We start from the raw sequence: 17377 nt of genomic DNA on the forward strand, positions 1-17377 counted from the left end.
CACTGTATTTTGGAAAAATCAAAGGGCCTAATTCAACCTGCAGATACCCATTGCCAGCTTGCTTTAAAACAATGGAGTGGGAGCCATCAGCACATACTTGGAGGAAAAAATATTTCTGTGACACAAAAATATGGGCCTTTTTTGTTAATTTGTTTTTTCTTGATTTCAGCTGGGTCAAACTCTTTTCAGCAGTAACTGCAGGCACAACTGATGTTATTTAGGCATCTATTTACACTGTAGATTGTACAATATTGCAATGATATAATAGGTATTTATGCATCTAAACAACATTAATTGCAACTGCAAGTAATGCATTTAAAAATTTCACCTTCTAAGTGCAAATAAAAAAACCCCAGCAAATCAGAAATAACTTCACTCCTGTCTTCCTAAACTACTAAGGGCCAAATTTAGACCTAACGCAATTTCAATGACTGGAGTTACACCAGAGCAGGAACTGGGCCCCTATGTTAAGAAGCTTGTTGACAACATGCACATCAGACTGACCTCTACCCAGCCACAGCAAATCTGTCATGTCTGGAATGCTGTTGTTTCACTGTGAATCATCAAAACCTACTCCATCCATACCGCAACCCTCTTAAGCCATCGGAGTGCCCGTCTCTGGAAGCACCAAAGCAATTAGCTGATGTACAGTTTATAAACGGAGAACCCTACAATGACTATGAAAAAGGTGAGGAAAAATATACACTGTGAAGTTAGTGCAAAAGAAATTATTCGCAGTTTAGAAAACCAATCCAGAAAGTCAACCCAATCAGCACAGTATCCAAGTACTGTGGGAGGTAATTTAAATAACATGTTTAAAATTACCTTCAACTATATTTCATATTTTTCAACAACAGGACATGAAACTATTTATTTTTTTAAAAAAAGTTAATTTTAACTGAATGCTTTAAGTCTTTTAATGGTGTTGAAAGGTCATCAGTTCATGCTATTAAAAATTTAGTCAGCCCTTAAAAGCAATACCCCCCACACCAACCTGATCATGCAGACTTCTCTGAGGTGCACTTCACTGCTCTGTTCTCATAGAAGAGTAATGACTACTGGGCCATCATATGCAACCACCCTCCTGTCTTTGCCCAAAAGAAAAACGGATTGTACTAAAAAGACAATCAATAGCGATCTTCCCAGAGCAGACCATATTGGACCATTGCTTGATACAGCAAAAGAACCAATTCATTTTGCAAAATATTGCCAGAAATGAAAGAAGCTTGATTTAAAATGTCAGGTTTAATTATACGTCAATTTCAAAAACTACATTAATGTAAGATTACAACTGATATTTATACATGCAGAAAAGTACAACGAAGTGTTCAAAGTTCACATTTCGATAGCAATCATATCTTGGCTTTCTTGTGCCTATGTAGTATTCTCAGTTGCCCTAATTGTGCAAACATTTATGCAGATGAGTAATCTTATCCCTGAAGTTAATTGGATGACACAAAGTAGTAATAATGATTGCCCCAGTCTGGCTCCCATTGAGGTCAGTGGCACAAACTCAGGCTTTCTGCCCAAAAGCGTTGGCAGGATAAGGCCCTACAGTATTAACTTTAACTCCTTCATGTAAAATGCTGGCCCCATGTGCAAAGCCTAAGTAAAATACTTTGTCCAGAGATGCTGTATGTCAGTGGTCACCAACCCGTAGATCGCGATTGACTGGTCGATTGTGGAGCCTCCGACAGTCGATCGCAGTCTCTGGCCGGCTCCCTGCCTGCCCTGGCCCCACGCCGCTCCCGGAAGTGGCCGGCACATCCCTGCATGTGTGGGGCGGTAAAGGGGTCTCAGCACACTGCTCCTGCCAGTAGGCACCGCCCCCTCAGCTTCCATTGGCTGGGAATGGGAAACTGCAGCCAATGGGAGTGACAGAGGCGGTGCTTGAAGGGAGGCGCAGCATGCAGAGACCCCCCCCCAGGGACCACAGAGACGTGCTGGAAGCTTTTGGTAGTGGTGTGGGGCCGGAGTAGGCAGGGAGCCTGCCTTAGACCCGCCACCCGTCCGAGTCAAGCGCCGCCCAGCAGGAGTCCACACCCCTCCTTCACCCCAACCCCCTGCCCCAGCCATGAGCCCCCTCCAAGAGCCTGCATCCCATATACCCTTCTGCACCCCAATACCCTGCCCCAACCCGGCATCCCCTTCTGCTCCCAAACTCCCTCCCAGAGCTTGAACCCCTCACCCCTCCCGCACCCCAACCCCCTGCCCCAGCCCACTAAAAGTGAGTGAGGGTGGCGGACAGCAAGCAACGGAGGAAGAGGGGATGGAGTGAGCGGGGCGGGGCCTCAGGGAAGGGGCAGGTAGATCCTGAGTTGCACTTAAATTCAACAAAAGTGATCTTGTGCTTAAAAAGGTTGGAGACCACTGCTTTATGTGGTAGCGGTTGGGAGTAAAAGACCTTTCCCCTGGTGGTGCACACAGCACCTGCATAGTCCCTGTGCAGTTGGTTGCTGCTACACACTTAGAGGATGTCTACATTGGGACCCTCAGGAAAGTTAAGGCAAATCAGCTGAAACCATGAAGTCAATGCACATAATTTAAAGCATATTAAACTCCCAGGTGGAAGCTCTAATTCATGGGTAAAGTGGTCTTAGTTCATTGTAACTTAATCCTCACTATGAGCTTTCTACACAAAAGGTTCATCAGTTGATCTGTGGGGAACATGGCCTTAAAACTGTAGGTAGTGTGGAACCACACTAGTTTTGCTCTGATTAAGCAGGTTCTCTCATGGAGGAATTGGCCCTGAATAAATACATAAAGTACGTGGCATACAGTTGTTGCAAAAGCCATAACTTTGAATTTCCTGACTTCTGTGTGCTTAAAATCTCATACAACATTCATGGAGTATATTTTTAGTGAAATAAAGTTAACAGGAGCACAACTCCACACTACCATGAGAACGCACGTAGACTTTTATTATTTCAAAAATCAGTAAAACATGCGTGCAACCCCACTAGAAGAGTATGAGTCTTTGTCTCTTCCCCCCAACCCCCCAGTAAGTCACATCAGCAGCATCAAGTTGATCATAGAATCCTAGAAATGTAGGACTGGAAGGAACCTTGATAGGTCATCTAGTCCAGTCCAACCTCAGTGCAGGGGACTAAGTATTATGTGTAGACCATCCCTGACAGGTGTTTGTATAATGTATTCTTAAAAACCTTCAATGACGTAGATTCCACAACCTCCCTAGGTAATTTATTCCAATGCTTAACTACCCTTACCATTAGGAAGTTTTTCCTAATGTCTAATCTAAATTTCCCTTGCCGCAATTTAAGCCCCTTACTTCTTGTCCTGTCCTGGGTGGCTAAGGAGAACGATTTATCACCCTCCTCTTTATAAAACAACATTTTACGTACTTAAAGGCTGTTATGTACCCCTCAGTTTTCTCTTCTCTAGACTAAGCAAACCCTTTTTCCCCGCCCCCCCCCCCAATCTTTCCTCACAGGTCACGTTTTCTAGACCATTAATCATTTTTGTTGCTCTTCTCTGGACTTTCTCTAATTTGTTCACATCTTTCCTGAAGTGTGGTGGCCAGAACTGGACCCATTATTACAGCTGAGACCTTGTCAATGCTGAGTAGAGTGGAAGAATTATTTCTTGTGTCTTGCTTACAATACGCTGGGTAGTACATTCCAGATGCTAGCTCTTTGGGGTTTTTTTTGTTGCAAAGGTATTACAGTGTTGACCCATATTTAGTTTATCATGTACTACAACAGTTTCCTGCAGTATGCCTTTCTAGGCAGTCATTTCCCATTTTGTGTTTATTCAATTGATTAGTCTTTCTTAAGTGGAGTACTTTGCATTTGTCCTTACTGAATTTCATCCTATTTAATTGAGATCATTTCTCCAGTTTGTCAAGATCATTTTGAATTTTAATTCTGTCCTCCAAAGCACGTGCAAGCTTGGTATCTTCTGCAAACGTAAGTGTACTCACTGTGCCATTACTGGAATGATTTACCATTATGTGTGCATTCACCATTGTTGATTATACACATGTGAAATCTGAACTGGCTAAACGGAAGTAATTTAAGCAGAAAGATATTTGAGCAATCCCTTCAAAAAGTCCCTTTGCTTATGTTTAGGTATAGAGGTGCGCAAAAGATTTCCATACATTTTTTTTCCTTCTAGAAAATAGCTTTGGCAATGAAAAGGAAAAAATTTGTAAGAAAATTCTCTTTCTTCAAAAATTTTGAATGCTTTTTCGTCAAACAAAAAAAAATCAAAATATATTTTGTTTTTTGACAACTGAAAAATTGAACTTTAAAGCTTTTGGTTGTCAAAACCAAAATTATTTTTGGTTTTGACACAACCCCACCCCCAAAATTGTTTTTTTCAAAGAAAAATGTTGATGACTATGAAAAAAGGTTATCTTCACTGAAATTTTTCACGGGGAAAAAAAGAAAGATCATTTCCCAGACAACTCCATTTGGAAAATTAAAAACAAACAAACAAACAAACAACAACCCAGGTGATTAAACTTTCTTCAAACCTTTCAGCTGGAAGAAGAATGATACGTTTCAGTTTAAGGGTAATTTTTGGAAGGGCTCAGAATGAAAGCAAAGGGGCTCAACTGTTGGAAGATGTTGGGAGACCCTTATTAAAATTCTGCCCCCAAATCAAAGGGAGAGTTGGACTGGTTGATTTGCCTTTAATAGTTTTCACCCTCTCTCTAAATATTGCTAAATCATCATACGGAGATGATGCAGAAATTATTGGGTTAAACCTCATAGCCTCTGTTATGAAGGAAGCCAGACTAGATGATCACAAGGGTCCCTCCTAACTGAATATCTGTGACTTCATAATATGTATATATTTGTAGGAACCATTTGTTCAAATAGTAGCTACTGCATATGTACAACTTTTCCTAAGTTTCATCAACAGAGAACAACTTCAGACTCAACAGACGGACCTTGTAACAGGAGGTCATGGACCTATTTCCTGACATTAATTTCTACCAATTTTAAGGCAATACTCTAGCATACTGAGCTCCTTATGATAGGAAGAGCCTAAGCAATCATTTGTAACTCCATGAAAGAAGTCTAAAGTTTAAATGTAAAAGAGAGATAGCAAGGTTTCTCATGAAGGGAGAAAACAAAAAGGCAATCTGCATACCCAAGACAAAAGGACAGCAACCTACAACCACAATTAAGATTTAATCTATAAAAACCAGACAATTAGGTGCAATTTTAATTATTGCACCTTGCCCCATTCTGTGCAAGGCCTAACACAATGTCAAGGATGCAAAGCATAACATTTTAAGTTTTTAATATATAGTGCCAGTCCTTTTTTACAATGTTCTTTCAACGTAACAGCCAGCTGGCTATGCTCCCTTCTTTCGTTGCCCATTTATAGAATCACACTGCAGACATTTGCAATAAGGAATATTTAACAACATTGCTAATAGTCAGCATTAGTAGTTATGTGCCCTCTATTCAGTCTTGAATAGACTCAAGCAGGTCTCTCAATATCTACCTCAAATGTTAGCTTATAAGACCAAAAGGAGCACAGGGAAACATGTTTCACCTCCTATTGCATTGCCTCGCTGTACCCCTCTGCCTGGAAAATATGGGAATTCAAGACTTGCTCCTTTCTGCAGCATAATACACTGAAACAAACAGTGCAAAGTAGCTGTATTCCGTTGCACAGATACATGCTATAAGGTCTAAGTTATTTCATGCTGCTTTTTGTTACAGGAAAATGTTCTCTCAGAAAATTGCTGCCTTAACCCAATCATTTCCATGAGCTCAACTGATAATAAAATCGCCAGCTTTATTTTCCTACCACCTATGCAGGAGAAAAGGTTTCATGGTTTATCACCTTGTCCCTGGAATCAATACATTTTTCAATACATTTCATCATTTCATTTCACAGTCACTGATCTCTTAATCAGCAGGCAGAGAAACTTCTCAAAGTTACTCCCCGACAGAATATTCAAGATCCCACTCTTTTATGTTGGCTGACATCTAGCTCAAAATGCTATTGATCATTTGGGTAGGACTAGCCCATGGCTTTTGCTTTTAAAACATCTTTCTCTGGACAACACTAAAGCTCAACCGGTGGCATCAACAACACCTTTCTCCCCCCCCCCCCCACTAAAAGACAGGAGAAATACACTGACAAGCAGGTGCCTTGGTAAAGAAAGAAGTACTTACATCCCTGAATTTGTTCCAGTATTTATCTTTCTGATATTGCCAAACGGTGCTCAGCCACTTGTCGTTGTCCAAGAAATTGCCATTGTTGTGGTGACTGGGGAGGATGTCTGGATGCCTGCCTTCCACTTGCAGAAAACACCAAGCAACAATTACCACTATCCTAGTCATCTGCAAAGAGAGGAGCAGCAGAGCGAGCAGAGCTGAGCGGCAGCCAGGTTCGGGGGACGAGATGGGGGGGAGTCTGCTTCCGCCACAGCAGCGCTGCCTGGGGAAGCCTTCGCGCGGGATGGATGGGGAGGTGGCTGGGAGAGCCGGCAGCCTGCTCCCCCAACAAACCCCCGCGGGTTGCGGGCATCACCCCTGGCCCCGAAACCAAGCTGCAAGCCGCCCAGCCTGGCAGGGGCGGACAGGCGTTGCCCGGGGGCAGGGGAGTAAGTTGCCTTTCCTTGCAGCCCCACAACTTCTGGGTGCAGAAGCCCCAGAGGACCCCCCAGCCCAGCCCGGGGGCAGGAGCCCGCCCGCGAGCAGACGGCGGGGGGCAGCGCGAAGTTTGCAGGCACTTACCTTGGGGCCAGCCGGGGCGCTCGGCGCGGGGCGTGCAGCCGCTGCCGCTGCTCGGTCCCTGCCTGTGGGGCGGAGACGCGGCGAGCCCCGAGACGGCTTCGCCCCGCCGCTTTGTGCGCCTGTCTGGAGGTGGGCGCTGCGCTGCCCGCGGGCGGCCGGCCGGCCGAGCGGCGAGATCTGGCGCCACCTGCCGGCCGAGCGCGGGCGAGGCCGCTGCAGCGGGGGGGGGGCCGGGTCCTTTGGGTGCCTCAGCTTCACCCCCGCTCTGCAGGGCGGGTGCGGGGCCGCCACGCCCGCTTTGTCAGCGGCCAATCCGCTCTGCTGCCAGCCCCACACGCCTGGGCACCCCCTGCCCCAAAAGGGGGGGACACTGCCCCACGTGTCATGGTGACCCACATTTTAACAAGGGGCTCCCCCAAAGTCGTCCCCCCACCTTGGCTTGCAGCACAGCCAGGGCAGCGGGGCAAGCAGGGAGCGAGCACCCAAGGGTGGGTTCCCTTTGCACTCAGGCAGGAGGCAGAAATTTGGGCAGACAAGTTATAGCCACTTCCCTGGGTGGGCATTTTCAGACCTTGCTCCTTGGAAAAAATCCACGGCGCCTACTGATTGCGTAGGACAGCGCTGTCAGGTCTCGGGTGGCCGGATGGAGGAAGGGGCCGAGGTGGCCTTTCAGAACTTCTAGGACCTTTTGGGGTATCCTGTGCAGGATTTTTTTTTATTTATTTATTTTTATGAAACGTGACATTTGCTAGAGTCTGGTGCCCCCCAAAGCCATAAAATTGCTCCTCAGAAAAACCTTCATGAGACCCAGGCCGGATAAAACTGGTCTCTGGCAGGCTGGATTGGCAGTGTGCAGGGAGAAGGTGACTTCAGCAGAGGCAAGGAAATCCTCCCGACCTTCCCTTAGTGGCAGAGTTTTGGCAAGGGACTCCCCCGCCCCCCATGCTCCTTCCCACTAAGAAACTCCTGCCTGGCATCCCAACATCAAAGAGGGGAGAAGAGATCCTCATTGGAAAACTCGCACCCTCAAAAAGGGAAAAGAGACACCATCCGTATATCTCAGGAGAGCAAAGAGACTTGAGGGGGGATAAGTCCTGGCCAGTGAGTTTAGGTGAGAGGAGACCTCCTCACTCAAGGGGAAGAAAGTAACTACTGCCCTCATCCTGAAGAGATTCCACTTGCAGGCTGACATGGAAGATAAGATTCCCATACCCGGAAGGGTTGGGAAAAGACACTCTTCATCTACTTAGTGAAAGAGATCGCTGCCTGGAGTCCCGGGATGAGTAGTGAAGAAACCTTTACATGGGTCCTCACCCCTGAACAGGGGAGCAGGGATGCTGATCAGAGGCCCTGTTTCCCAAGAGGGAAAAAAATCACTGCCCACATACCCCAGGAGAAAGGAGATTGGGGGTAGTCTGGAGACCCTGTTCTCTTAGTAGTGTGGAGGTGAAAAGGTCCCCGAGCCCCCATCCCTGAATGGTGGTGGAGTGGAGAGAGGAATCAGTCCTAATTGGAGAGTCATTGTGAACTTCCTTGCCCACACCAAAAAAGAGAGCCCATCACCCACATCCCTCAGGCTCGAGGAGAGGAGAACTCATTCCCCGTTAATTAATATGATGTCCCCGAGCAACAGCCTTTTCTTTCACTGACCATCCATCCTGAATCCAGCTGTGAGCCCTGTTCCTTGTGACTGTTCCCGAGGTTTTGCTTCACACAGTGCATTGTGATTGCCTTCCCCCCCTTCCCTGAGCTACTGTTTGACTGAGGGCTTGGCTACACTTGTGAGTTACTGTTGCGGTTCAGTGATGAGACAGAACACAGCTTTATGCAAGCAAACAGGCTGGTCAGCGGAGATGGGCTGTTCTGCCCCCTCTGCCTTCCACCTTCTCCTTTTATTATATTTCTCCCCCTAAGCATTACACACTGCTACACAAAGGAATGTATGACGTTGATTCATATGCTTAGTTACCATCCTCTATCTACTACAATCCTGGTTCTCAGGCCTTGAGCCCAGGCTAAAGAAACCTCCCACAGTTGCTGTCCAAACAATCAAGTTCTCAGGGTTCATATCTAGCCCTTGTCCTTGGATAGAGCAATGTGTGCATTGCTTCTACAAAACAGTCAGGGTGTGCCCCGCCTGCTTCCAGGTGGAATAGCTAGACATTAACCCTTCATCTCCCCTTTTTTGTTTATTGATAATTGGCCATCTCATGGTAGCCGCCAATTTGTTTTATCATGCTATTTAACTCCCAGACAGACAAGGACATAACCTGGGGAGCTTTCCAGGGCAAAAATTTTACAAAGTCTTAACAAGGAAGGAATACATTGTACACAGCAGCAACAAAAAATAAGCCCAATGATTACAAACACAAAATAACCAAAAGCTTAACATCTGCAATATAATCATCTAAAAGAGGTACACTTCTTTTACTACAATTGTGACCAGCAAAAGGCAATATAAGTATCATTCTACTAAGACAGCAAAGGGTGCCATCACTTAAATTTGCAGGAATATAATTAAAGGTGCATGAACCACAAGTAAAAACCCATCCTGATGGTAGGATGATATGGCCATAATTATATAAAACATTAACAGCATGGGAACAATTTAAAAGGGATTGAGAAATTTTTTGACAGCCCAATGGCACCTTTGTACTAGTGCAGTTAACTACACGCGCACAGGTGACATTGTGAGCCCCGGCCGGGTACGGTGTGTGAAGGGATATAGCCGTGCGAGGCAGAGTATAGTTGGCCAGGCCCCAATTAGCCATGCTAAAGTACTGGGAGAAAAGATTAGCATAAGCAAAGAGCAATATCTTATTCTCCTTCGGGCTTGTAACGGGGGAGGCGCTTCCGAGCCAACCCCTACAGGAAATAGCAGGCACAAAAGGCACACAATCATCACAGAATTCGCAGTGATTTGGGCGAGAATCGCCACAAACAAAGTCTTAGGAGTTTCTGGCTGCTGATCTGCTGCCAGTTTTCGTTGAGCCGTGGCGACCAATGCTTTTACTGCTCCCCCTGTCACGGGCTGGCTTGGGACGTTACGCCTCCTCCGTTTCCGTCCCGCCGTTGTCGACTCGGGGGGCAACGCGGTCTCCTCCAAGGTCAGCTGAAACTCTGGTATGGGATTCGACAGCCCCTGGTGCCATGCCATGTTGTTTAAGTGCTGGTCGCACGCACCGGGCTGGAACCCACAACGGTCCTGCAGGGAGAGACACAGCAGCATATCCCCGACCCCAAGTGATTAGAGGTGCTGGGCCCAGCCACTGTGGATCGGGCAGCTGACGGTAAAAGACACGCGGTCTTTCCAGTACCTCAGATTTGTGAAAATGCCGATCCGCAGGGGTCTGCTGATCTGCATTCAGTGTTAAATTATTTAAAGTAAACAAGAGGATATACATTTGTTGTTGAATGTCTCCTAAGGTTCGGAGACGCAGCTCCCCTTGTTTTAATTGTTTATCTAGCAAGGTTTTGAGTGTGCGATTGGCACGTTCAACAATGGCTTGGCCCGTGGAATTATAAGGGATTCCGTGTTTAAGACGGACGTCCCAGCGGGCACAAAAGGTGGAGAGGGCTGCAGAGCAGTAGGCTGGGGCATTATCTGTTTTAATTTGGCAAGGGCGACCCATAACAGAAAAGCAGGCCAGCAAATGGTGAATAACTTTGTTAGTGGCTTCCCCACGTTGTGGGGTTGCCCAAAGGAAGCCTGAATAAGTATCAACGGAAACATGTAAAAATGAATAGGGGCGGAATTGTGGTACATGAGTAACATCCATTTGCCACAGCTGATTTGCTGCGGTACCTCGGGGGTTAACGGCATAAGAAAAAGTAGGAGCAGCAGCAGCACAGTGGGGGCAGGAACGAACAATGGAACGTGCATGATCAGCAGGAATGTGAAACTGCCGGGCCAAAACAGAGGCAGACTGATGAAAAAAGGCATGGCTTTCAATGGGGTCAGAAAAAAGGGAATTTACCTGACCACGCAACGCGCGATCGGCGCGTGCATTGCCCTCAGTGAGTGGCCCAGGCAGAGGGGTATGACTGCGAATATGAGCAACAAAGTAAGGGAAATGACGAGTGGCAAGAAGGTGCTGTAAAGACAAAAACAGGCGAAGGAGGTCTGCATCAACCTGAGGGGTAATGAGGGCAAGGGGTAAATGATCAATTACCTGATAAACATAATGGGTATCCACAATTAAATTAAAGGGACAATCAGTAAAAAGTTGAAAGGCCAAAATAACAGCAGCCAATTCTGAACGCTGTGCAGAACGCTGAGGCAGGGTAAAACGAGAATGCCAACGAGGGGGGTCACCCAACTGATAAGTGACTACACCTCGGTGGGGAGAGCCATCAGTAAAAAGAGTGACAGCGGAAATAATGGGTTGAGAGCGGCTAAGACGATGAACAACTAGGGGCACCTTTTGGGTAATGACTAATCGAGGATCTTTTGGAGGATTGTAAGAAATCTCTCCCACATAATCACAAAGAGCAACCTGCCAGGGCAAGGAGGTGTGGCACAAAGAGTCAAATTCAGTACGGGACAAGGGGAGCACAATGGCAACTAAATCAGTGCCAGTGAGTTGCACTGCACGGTGGCGGGCTTTACGAACAAGATCAGATAGGGCATCTAAATACGGATAAATATTTCGAGGAGGAGTGGATGAAAGGTACAGCCACTCTATAATAGAGACGGCTGTATCTGTACGGGGTACAAACAGAGCCGCAGTTGGCGTATGAGGGGTGGCAAGAAGAACCAATTGTAAGGGACGGACCTCCGGGAGTCTGTCCACAAACTGCTGACTCAATGCTGCATTGATTTGTCGAATGCAGGCAGTATGCTTTTCAGTGATAGCAATAACCGCACCCGGTGCCCGAGCTCCACGCAGGAGCTCAAACAACGGCTGCAGCATTGAAGTGGGGAGACGAAAATAGGGCCGAATCCAATTCAAATGACCCAAAATCTGTTGTAATTTAACAAGGGTTAGGGGTTGAGGTAAAATTAATTCCGGACGAACCGGAGCAGCATAGGTTTGTAAAACCTTATATCCAAGGTAGTGGTAGGGATAAGAGCGTTGGATTTTTTCTGGTGCCACTAACAGGCCATTTTGGCCGAGAATCTGAGATAAAAATTCAAGCTGTTGTGCCGTGACCCGGGGACCGCTTAGCAAAATGTCATCCATGTAATGGTAGACCTTCAGCGAAGGGTACCGGGCACGAAAAGGGGCAAGGGCCCGATCCACAAAAAGCTGACACAAGGTTGGACTATTTTGCATTCCCTGGGGCAAGACCTTCCACTGATACCTTTGAGAGGGTTGCTGATTATTATATTGTGGCACCGTAAATGCAAATTTTTCGCGATCTTGAGGGCAAAGGGGGATGGTGAAAAAACAATCTTTTAAATCTAACACACAAAGTTGATCGGTTTGAGGAATTAAATTTGGATTTGGCAAGCCAAATTGCAAGGGGCCCATAGGTTGGATGCGTTTATTTATTTCCCTTAAATCATGTAACAGCCGCCAAGCACCTGATTTTTTCTTAATAACAAACACCGGGGTGTTCCAGGGACTGGTGGAGCTCTCCAATCGCTGTGCTTGCAAATGCTGCTGCACAAGTGAATGAAGTGCTTTTAACTTTTCTAGAGGGAGGGGCCACTGGTCAATCCATACGGGCTCTAAGGATTGCCATACCAAGGGTAAGGCGGAGGGCACGGTGGGTGAGGGAGGGTTTTGGGCCATCAGATGTTAATATCGAGGGTGGTGTCTAACTTTGTAAGTAAATCACGGCCCCAAATATTGAGGTGGACAGGGAGCACAAAAGGGCGGATTGTAGCAAGGGCACGGCCTCCTGGTTTAGAGACCGTGACCCAAGACAAACTTTGGCGCCCGGGTTTGCTACCCCCAATCCCCCACAACTCTTTAGAAGGAACCGTAGGCCAACTAACCGGCCACTCCAGATCACGAATCACTGTAACGTCAGCTCCAGTGTCCACCAGCCCTGTAAAAGGAACATCATTTAAGAGAAGTGTTAACTGAGGTTTCGAGGGGCGGACTGACATTGTCAGAGCAACAAGTGGAGAAGACGCGCTGTGAGACGGCGAGTGAGACAACGTAGATCCAAAGCCTCCTCCGCCCCCAGTTCGATCCTCGGCAGCTGGCACCTGATAGGGGACTAAAATCAATTGTGCAATTGACCGTCCACGCGGGAGCAACTGTGGAAGATGAGTCCACACCTGAACCTTAATAATGCCAGTGTAATCAGCATCAATGACCCCTGGAATGACAAAAAAGCCCTGTTTCCCAGCATGTGAGCGAGGGAGAACAAGACCTACAAAGCCGGCAGGGAGAGGTCCCGTCACCTGTGTAGGTATGGCACAGACCTCCCCTGGCAGCCGAAAGTCAGTGTCCTCCTGCATGATCAAATCAAGCCCTGCACTTCCAGCAGTCGCTGCCCTCATAGAGTCTACGGATTCCAAGGCAGAGGAGCGATTGCCTGAGTAGGAAACACCCCCGTTTGGCCCTGGGTTCGGGGGGGACCCGTCGCGCGGTTTCCCGACCCGCTACGACACTGATTAGCCCAGTGATAACCTTTCCCACACTTGGGGCACTTCTTTGAGGGTCGGGCTGGTGCCTTAGATGAGCGGCACTCCCGCTGAAAATGACCCTCCTTTCCACAGCGGTAACAGCGCTTCCCCTCCTTCCCAGTTTTTCTGAGGGCGGCAGCCAGAACTCCAGCCTTGTGGGCTTGTGTGCCAATGTTCTGGCACGCCCGCAGCATGTCTGAGAGCTCTAAAATACCAGAGACTTGTGCTGCCTGGAGAGCACGGCGGCAATCCTCATTTGCATTTTCAACTGCCAATTTTAACAGGAGCTCGTGAGCTGCCTCAGTGTTATCCACCTGTCGGAGGATAGCCTCCTGCAATCTGTTGGTAAAATCCAAAAAGGACTCTAAGGCACCCTGACGGATACTGACAAAGCTTTTGGTAGGCTTGCCTGAATCCGGGACCTTCTTGAAGGCATGCTGGGCACAGGTGGAGATAATGGGGAAGACGGCCTGAGGGAGTCGAGACTGCATCCCAATAGTAGCAAACTGGCCCTCCCCTGCCAAATGCTCATAAATGATACCTTGCTCTCTATATACCTGGGCTTGGCGTTCTGCCATCTGCCGATACTCACTAAGCCAAATAACATACTGACTGGGTGACAACATCATGCGCAGCAGCGTTTTCCAATCCTCAGGGATTAGGGAGTACCCAGCACCCATCCCTTCAATGAGACCACGCACAAAGGTGCTAGTCAGGCCAAATTCACGAATTGCTTTCTTTACCTCTCTAACCACCGAGTATGGCAGAGTGGTCCAGGTGCCCACGGGGTTGCCCTGGTCATCATTCTGCCAGGTCACCGGGCAAACGGAGACCAGATCAGCCAGCTCCTCTGCTGTAAGATCTGATCGAGCTTTCGCTGCGTGAACCATTTGTTGCACCAGCGAAAGCTTCTGAGCAGATGCAGATGACTCTCCGGGGGGCCCCACGCGGGGAGGGTGATCACACACCGGCTCCGGTGGGGAAGGCCAGGGAGGCGGTGGTAATAGAGGCACTGGGGGCGAAGCAGGGGGAGGGATGGCTGCAGGAGCGGACGGGGGTGGCAGGATCGGCAGCTCCTCTGTTGGGGCTGGAGAGGGCCTTTCCGAGGTGACACGCTGTGTCGCATCGCCAGGAGGGGGGATGGCTGCAGGGGCGGATGGGGGCGGCGAGAGCACCAGCCTCGCGAGGGAGGGTCTGTCCGAGGCGACACGCTGTACCACGTCGCGGCAGAGGTGCCAGGCATGTAAAGCCTGCACGGGTGCCCGAGGCTCTTTGTGCAATGTCTGGCCCAATCGCTCCCAGTCCGCTAGCTTAAGGCTTCTAGCTTCAGGATACCACGGGCACTTGGCACGCACCTCCTGTAGCAGGAGAGTGAGTTCTCGAGCCGGGCAGTCATGCTGAGCCTTACGCAGCAAATACTGCAGCTCATTACGGTGTTGCACTTGCAAAGCAGAGAGGGAGCTTCCCATACTTACCACAATGAAAAATACTCACCGGGATCCACGAAGTGGATGAGTGACGCGTCTGAAACCCTTGCCGGGCGAGGTGAGTGCTGAGGGCCCCACGTTGGGCGCCAGTTGTTGCGGTTCAGTGATGAGACAGAACACAGCTTTATGCAAGCAAACAGGCTGGTCAGCGGAGATGGGCTGTTCTGCCCCCCCTGCCTTCCACCTTCTCCTTTTATTATATTTCTCCCCCTAAGCATTACACACTGCTACACAAAGGAATGTATGACGTTGATTCATATGCTTAGTTACCATCCTCTATCTACTACAATCCTGGTTCTCAGGCCTTGAGCCCAGGCTAAAGAAACCTCCCACAGTTGCTGTCCAAACAATCAAGTTCTCAGGGTTCATATCTAGCCCTTGTCCTTGGGTAGAGCAATGTGTGCATTGCTCCAAGGAAACAGTCAGGGTGTGCCCCGCCTGCTTCCAGGTGGAATAGCTAGACATTAACCCTTCAAGTTACAGCGCATTAAAGGAGCCCCAGGTGCACTAGCTCACTACCCGTCCACACTAGCAAGGCACGTAAAGTGCTCTGACGCCGCAGCTAGAGCGCTGCTGGTACTCCACCCCAGCGAATGGAATAACATTTTGTGTGCCCCTGCTGGAGCGCCACGGTGCCAGTGTGGACACCCTGGTCTGTTAGTGCGCTCTGATCGGCCTCCTGACATGTCCCACAATGGCTGTTCTAGCCACTCTGGTCATCACTTTGAACTCTACTGCCCTGCCCTCAGGTGACCAACCGTCAGATCCGCCCTTTGAATTCTCTGGGAATTTTGAAAATCCCCTTCCTCTTTGCTCAGCAATTGCTGGAGTGCTCTCAGTGAATCTTTCCAGGTGACCATGCCTCCACATGCCAGGCGATCCCCTCTATGGAGCCATGGTGAGGTGCTGGACCTCATCAGTGTTTGGGGGGAAGAATCTGTCCAGTCCCAGCTGCGCTCCAGCCATAGGAATTACGATACCTTTGGGCAGATATCAAGGGACATGATGGAAAGGGGCCATGACCGGGACGCACTGCAGTGCAAGATTAAAGTGAAGGAGATGCGGAATGCCTACTGCAAAGCCCGCGAGGCAAACAACTGCTCCGGTGCTGCCCCCGCGACCTGCTGTTTCTACAAAGACCTGGACGCGATACTTGGGACCGACCTCACCTCCAATCTGAGTACCACCATGGACACTTCAGAGCCCAGTTCAACAAGGCAAGACGAGGAGGAGAAGAAGGAACAAAGCGGGAGCAAGGGTGCTGAGTTGGAGGAAGACACCCCAGAATCCCTAGATGCATGCAGCCAGGAGCTGTTCTTAAGCCAGGAGGAAGGTAGCCAGTCACTGCGGCCGGTGCTTGGGGAAGGACATCACCAGAGGAGGTTCCCAGTCAGCGGCTTTTATTTTGGGAAGGAAGTTATTCGGTGCAGGCTCTTGGGGCGAGGAGGCTTAGGGCTGCATGCATGCCTAGATGCGGAATAGGGCGTTGATGTGCTCTCTCGCATCGTGGTAATTGGCCTCAGTGATCTCTTCAAAGGTCTCATCCTGAACTTGGGCAATGCGCTTGTGCAGGTTTCTCATGAGAGCCACTGTGTTCCTTGTCCCAGTAAAGGTAACTTGTCCACGCCACTGAGCCGTGAGGGGTGGGGGGACCATTGCTTCACACAGGCAAGCTGCATGTGGGCCAGGGCAGAATCCACATTGCAGTAGAAGACCCTCCCTTGCTTCCCAGGTCACCCTTGGGAGCAAGATATCTTCCAGGATGAACTCCTTTGGAAAATGTGGGGACTGTGTTCAGTACAGCGGCCCCCTGCAGCTGTTGGCTCTCCCCAAGGCACAGAAACCCAGAGGACAGTTCAGCCGTGAAACAATCAGTCACGCTTAACCCTGTGCTTACTCACCATTTTGGGGCTCCTGTGGGTTATGTGCACTCACTTTGGGATGGGCAAATTAGGCTATTGTGTAGACTGTGCTTGCCCTTAAGTACGGGGGAATCATTGCTCTGACTGGTATGAACAATGCTGTCTCTACTAAGTGTTGCATTTTGCCTTTACAGATGCAACCTTGAGATCTAAGCCGTCCTTGTTATCACCGGTTGAAAGACTCCAAAGAATCAGAAAGAGGCCACGTAGAAGCAAGGAAGACGTTGCATGAAGTAATGCAGCATTCAAGTAATGAAAATCAAAAAGTGCAGGAGTGGCGGGACAGCGAAAGGAGGATCTGCCAGCAGAATGAGGAGTGCTGGCACAAAAGTGCAGTGCTCCAGCAGCAAAGCACGGATCGGCTGATAAGCATAACGGGCGCCAAGCAGACTCGATCCAGGCGCTCATAGCCATGCAGGTGGAGCACTATCGTGCCCGACCCTCCCTGCAGCCCTTGTCCCAAAACTCTTTCCCTTGTGCCCCCATGTCACCTCCAACCCACTTTCTCCAATATCCGGGTTCTTACTGCCACCAGCTGCCTCCAACACCTGTAGCTTCACCACCCAGCCCTGAAAACTACGACCCTTACCCTCTGCACTCACCCCCCCCCCACCATCACCATGCAATATAGCCACCCTGAAGTGCACCACTCATTGCACAGCA

The 17377-nt window shown here is 48.7% G+C and overlaps 1 protein-coding gene across 1 annotated transcript in view; it reads right to left on the reverse strand.

Moving 5' to 3' along the window:
* SPOCK1 (SPARC (osteonectin), cwcv and kazal like domains proteoglycan 1) overlaps nucleotides 1–6846 on the reverse strand; it is a 466220-nt gene extending 459374 nt beyond the window's left edge. The window contains exons 1-2 of the mRNA XM_084637722.1: nucleotides 6723–6846; nucleotides 6159–6326 (exon numbers count right to left, since the gene is read on the reverse strand). Coding sequence (XP_084493848.1) covers nucleotides 6159–6326 — 168 coding nt within the window. The 5' untranslated portion in view covers nucleotides 6723–6846. The remainder of the gene's footprint in view (nucleotides 1–6158; nucleotides 6327–6722) is intronic.
* Between the last annotated feature and the right edge of the window lie 10531 nt (nucleotides 6847–17377).

The sequence above is a fragment of the Lepidochelys olivacea genome, assembly GCF_965140295.1.
Source record: "Lepidochelys olivacea isolate rLepOli2 genome assembly, chromosome: 8".
Lineage (NCBI taxonomy): Eukaryota > Metazoa > Chordata > Testudines > Cheloniidae > Lepidochelys > Lepidochelys olivacea.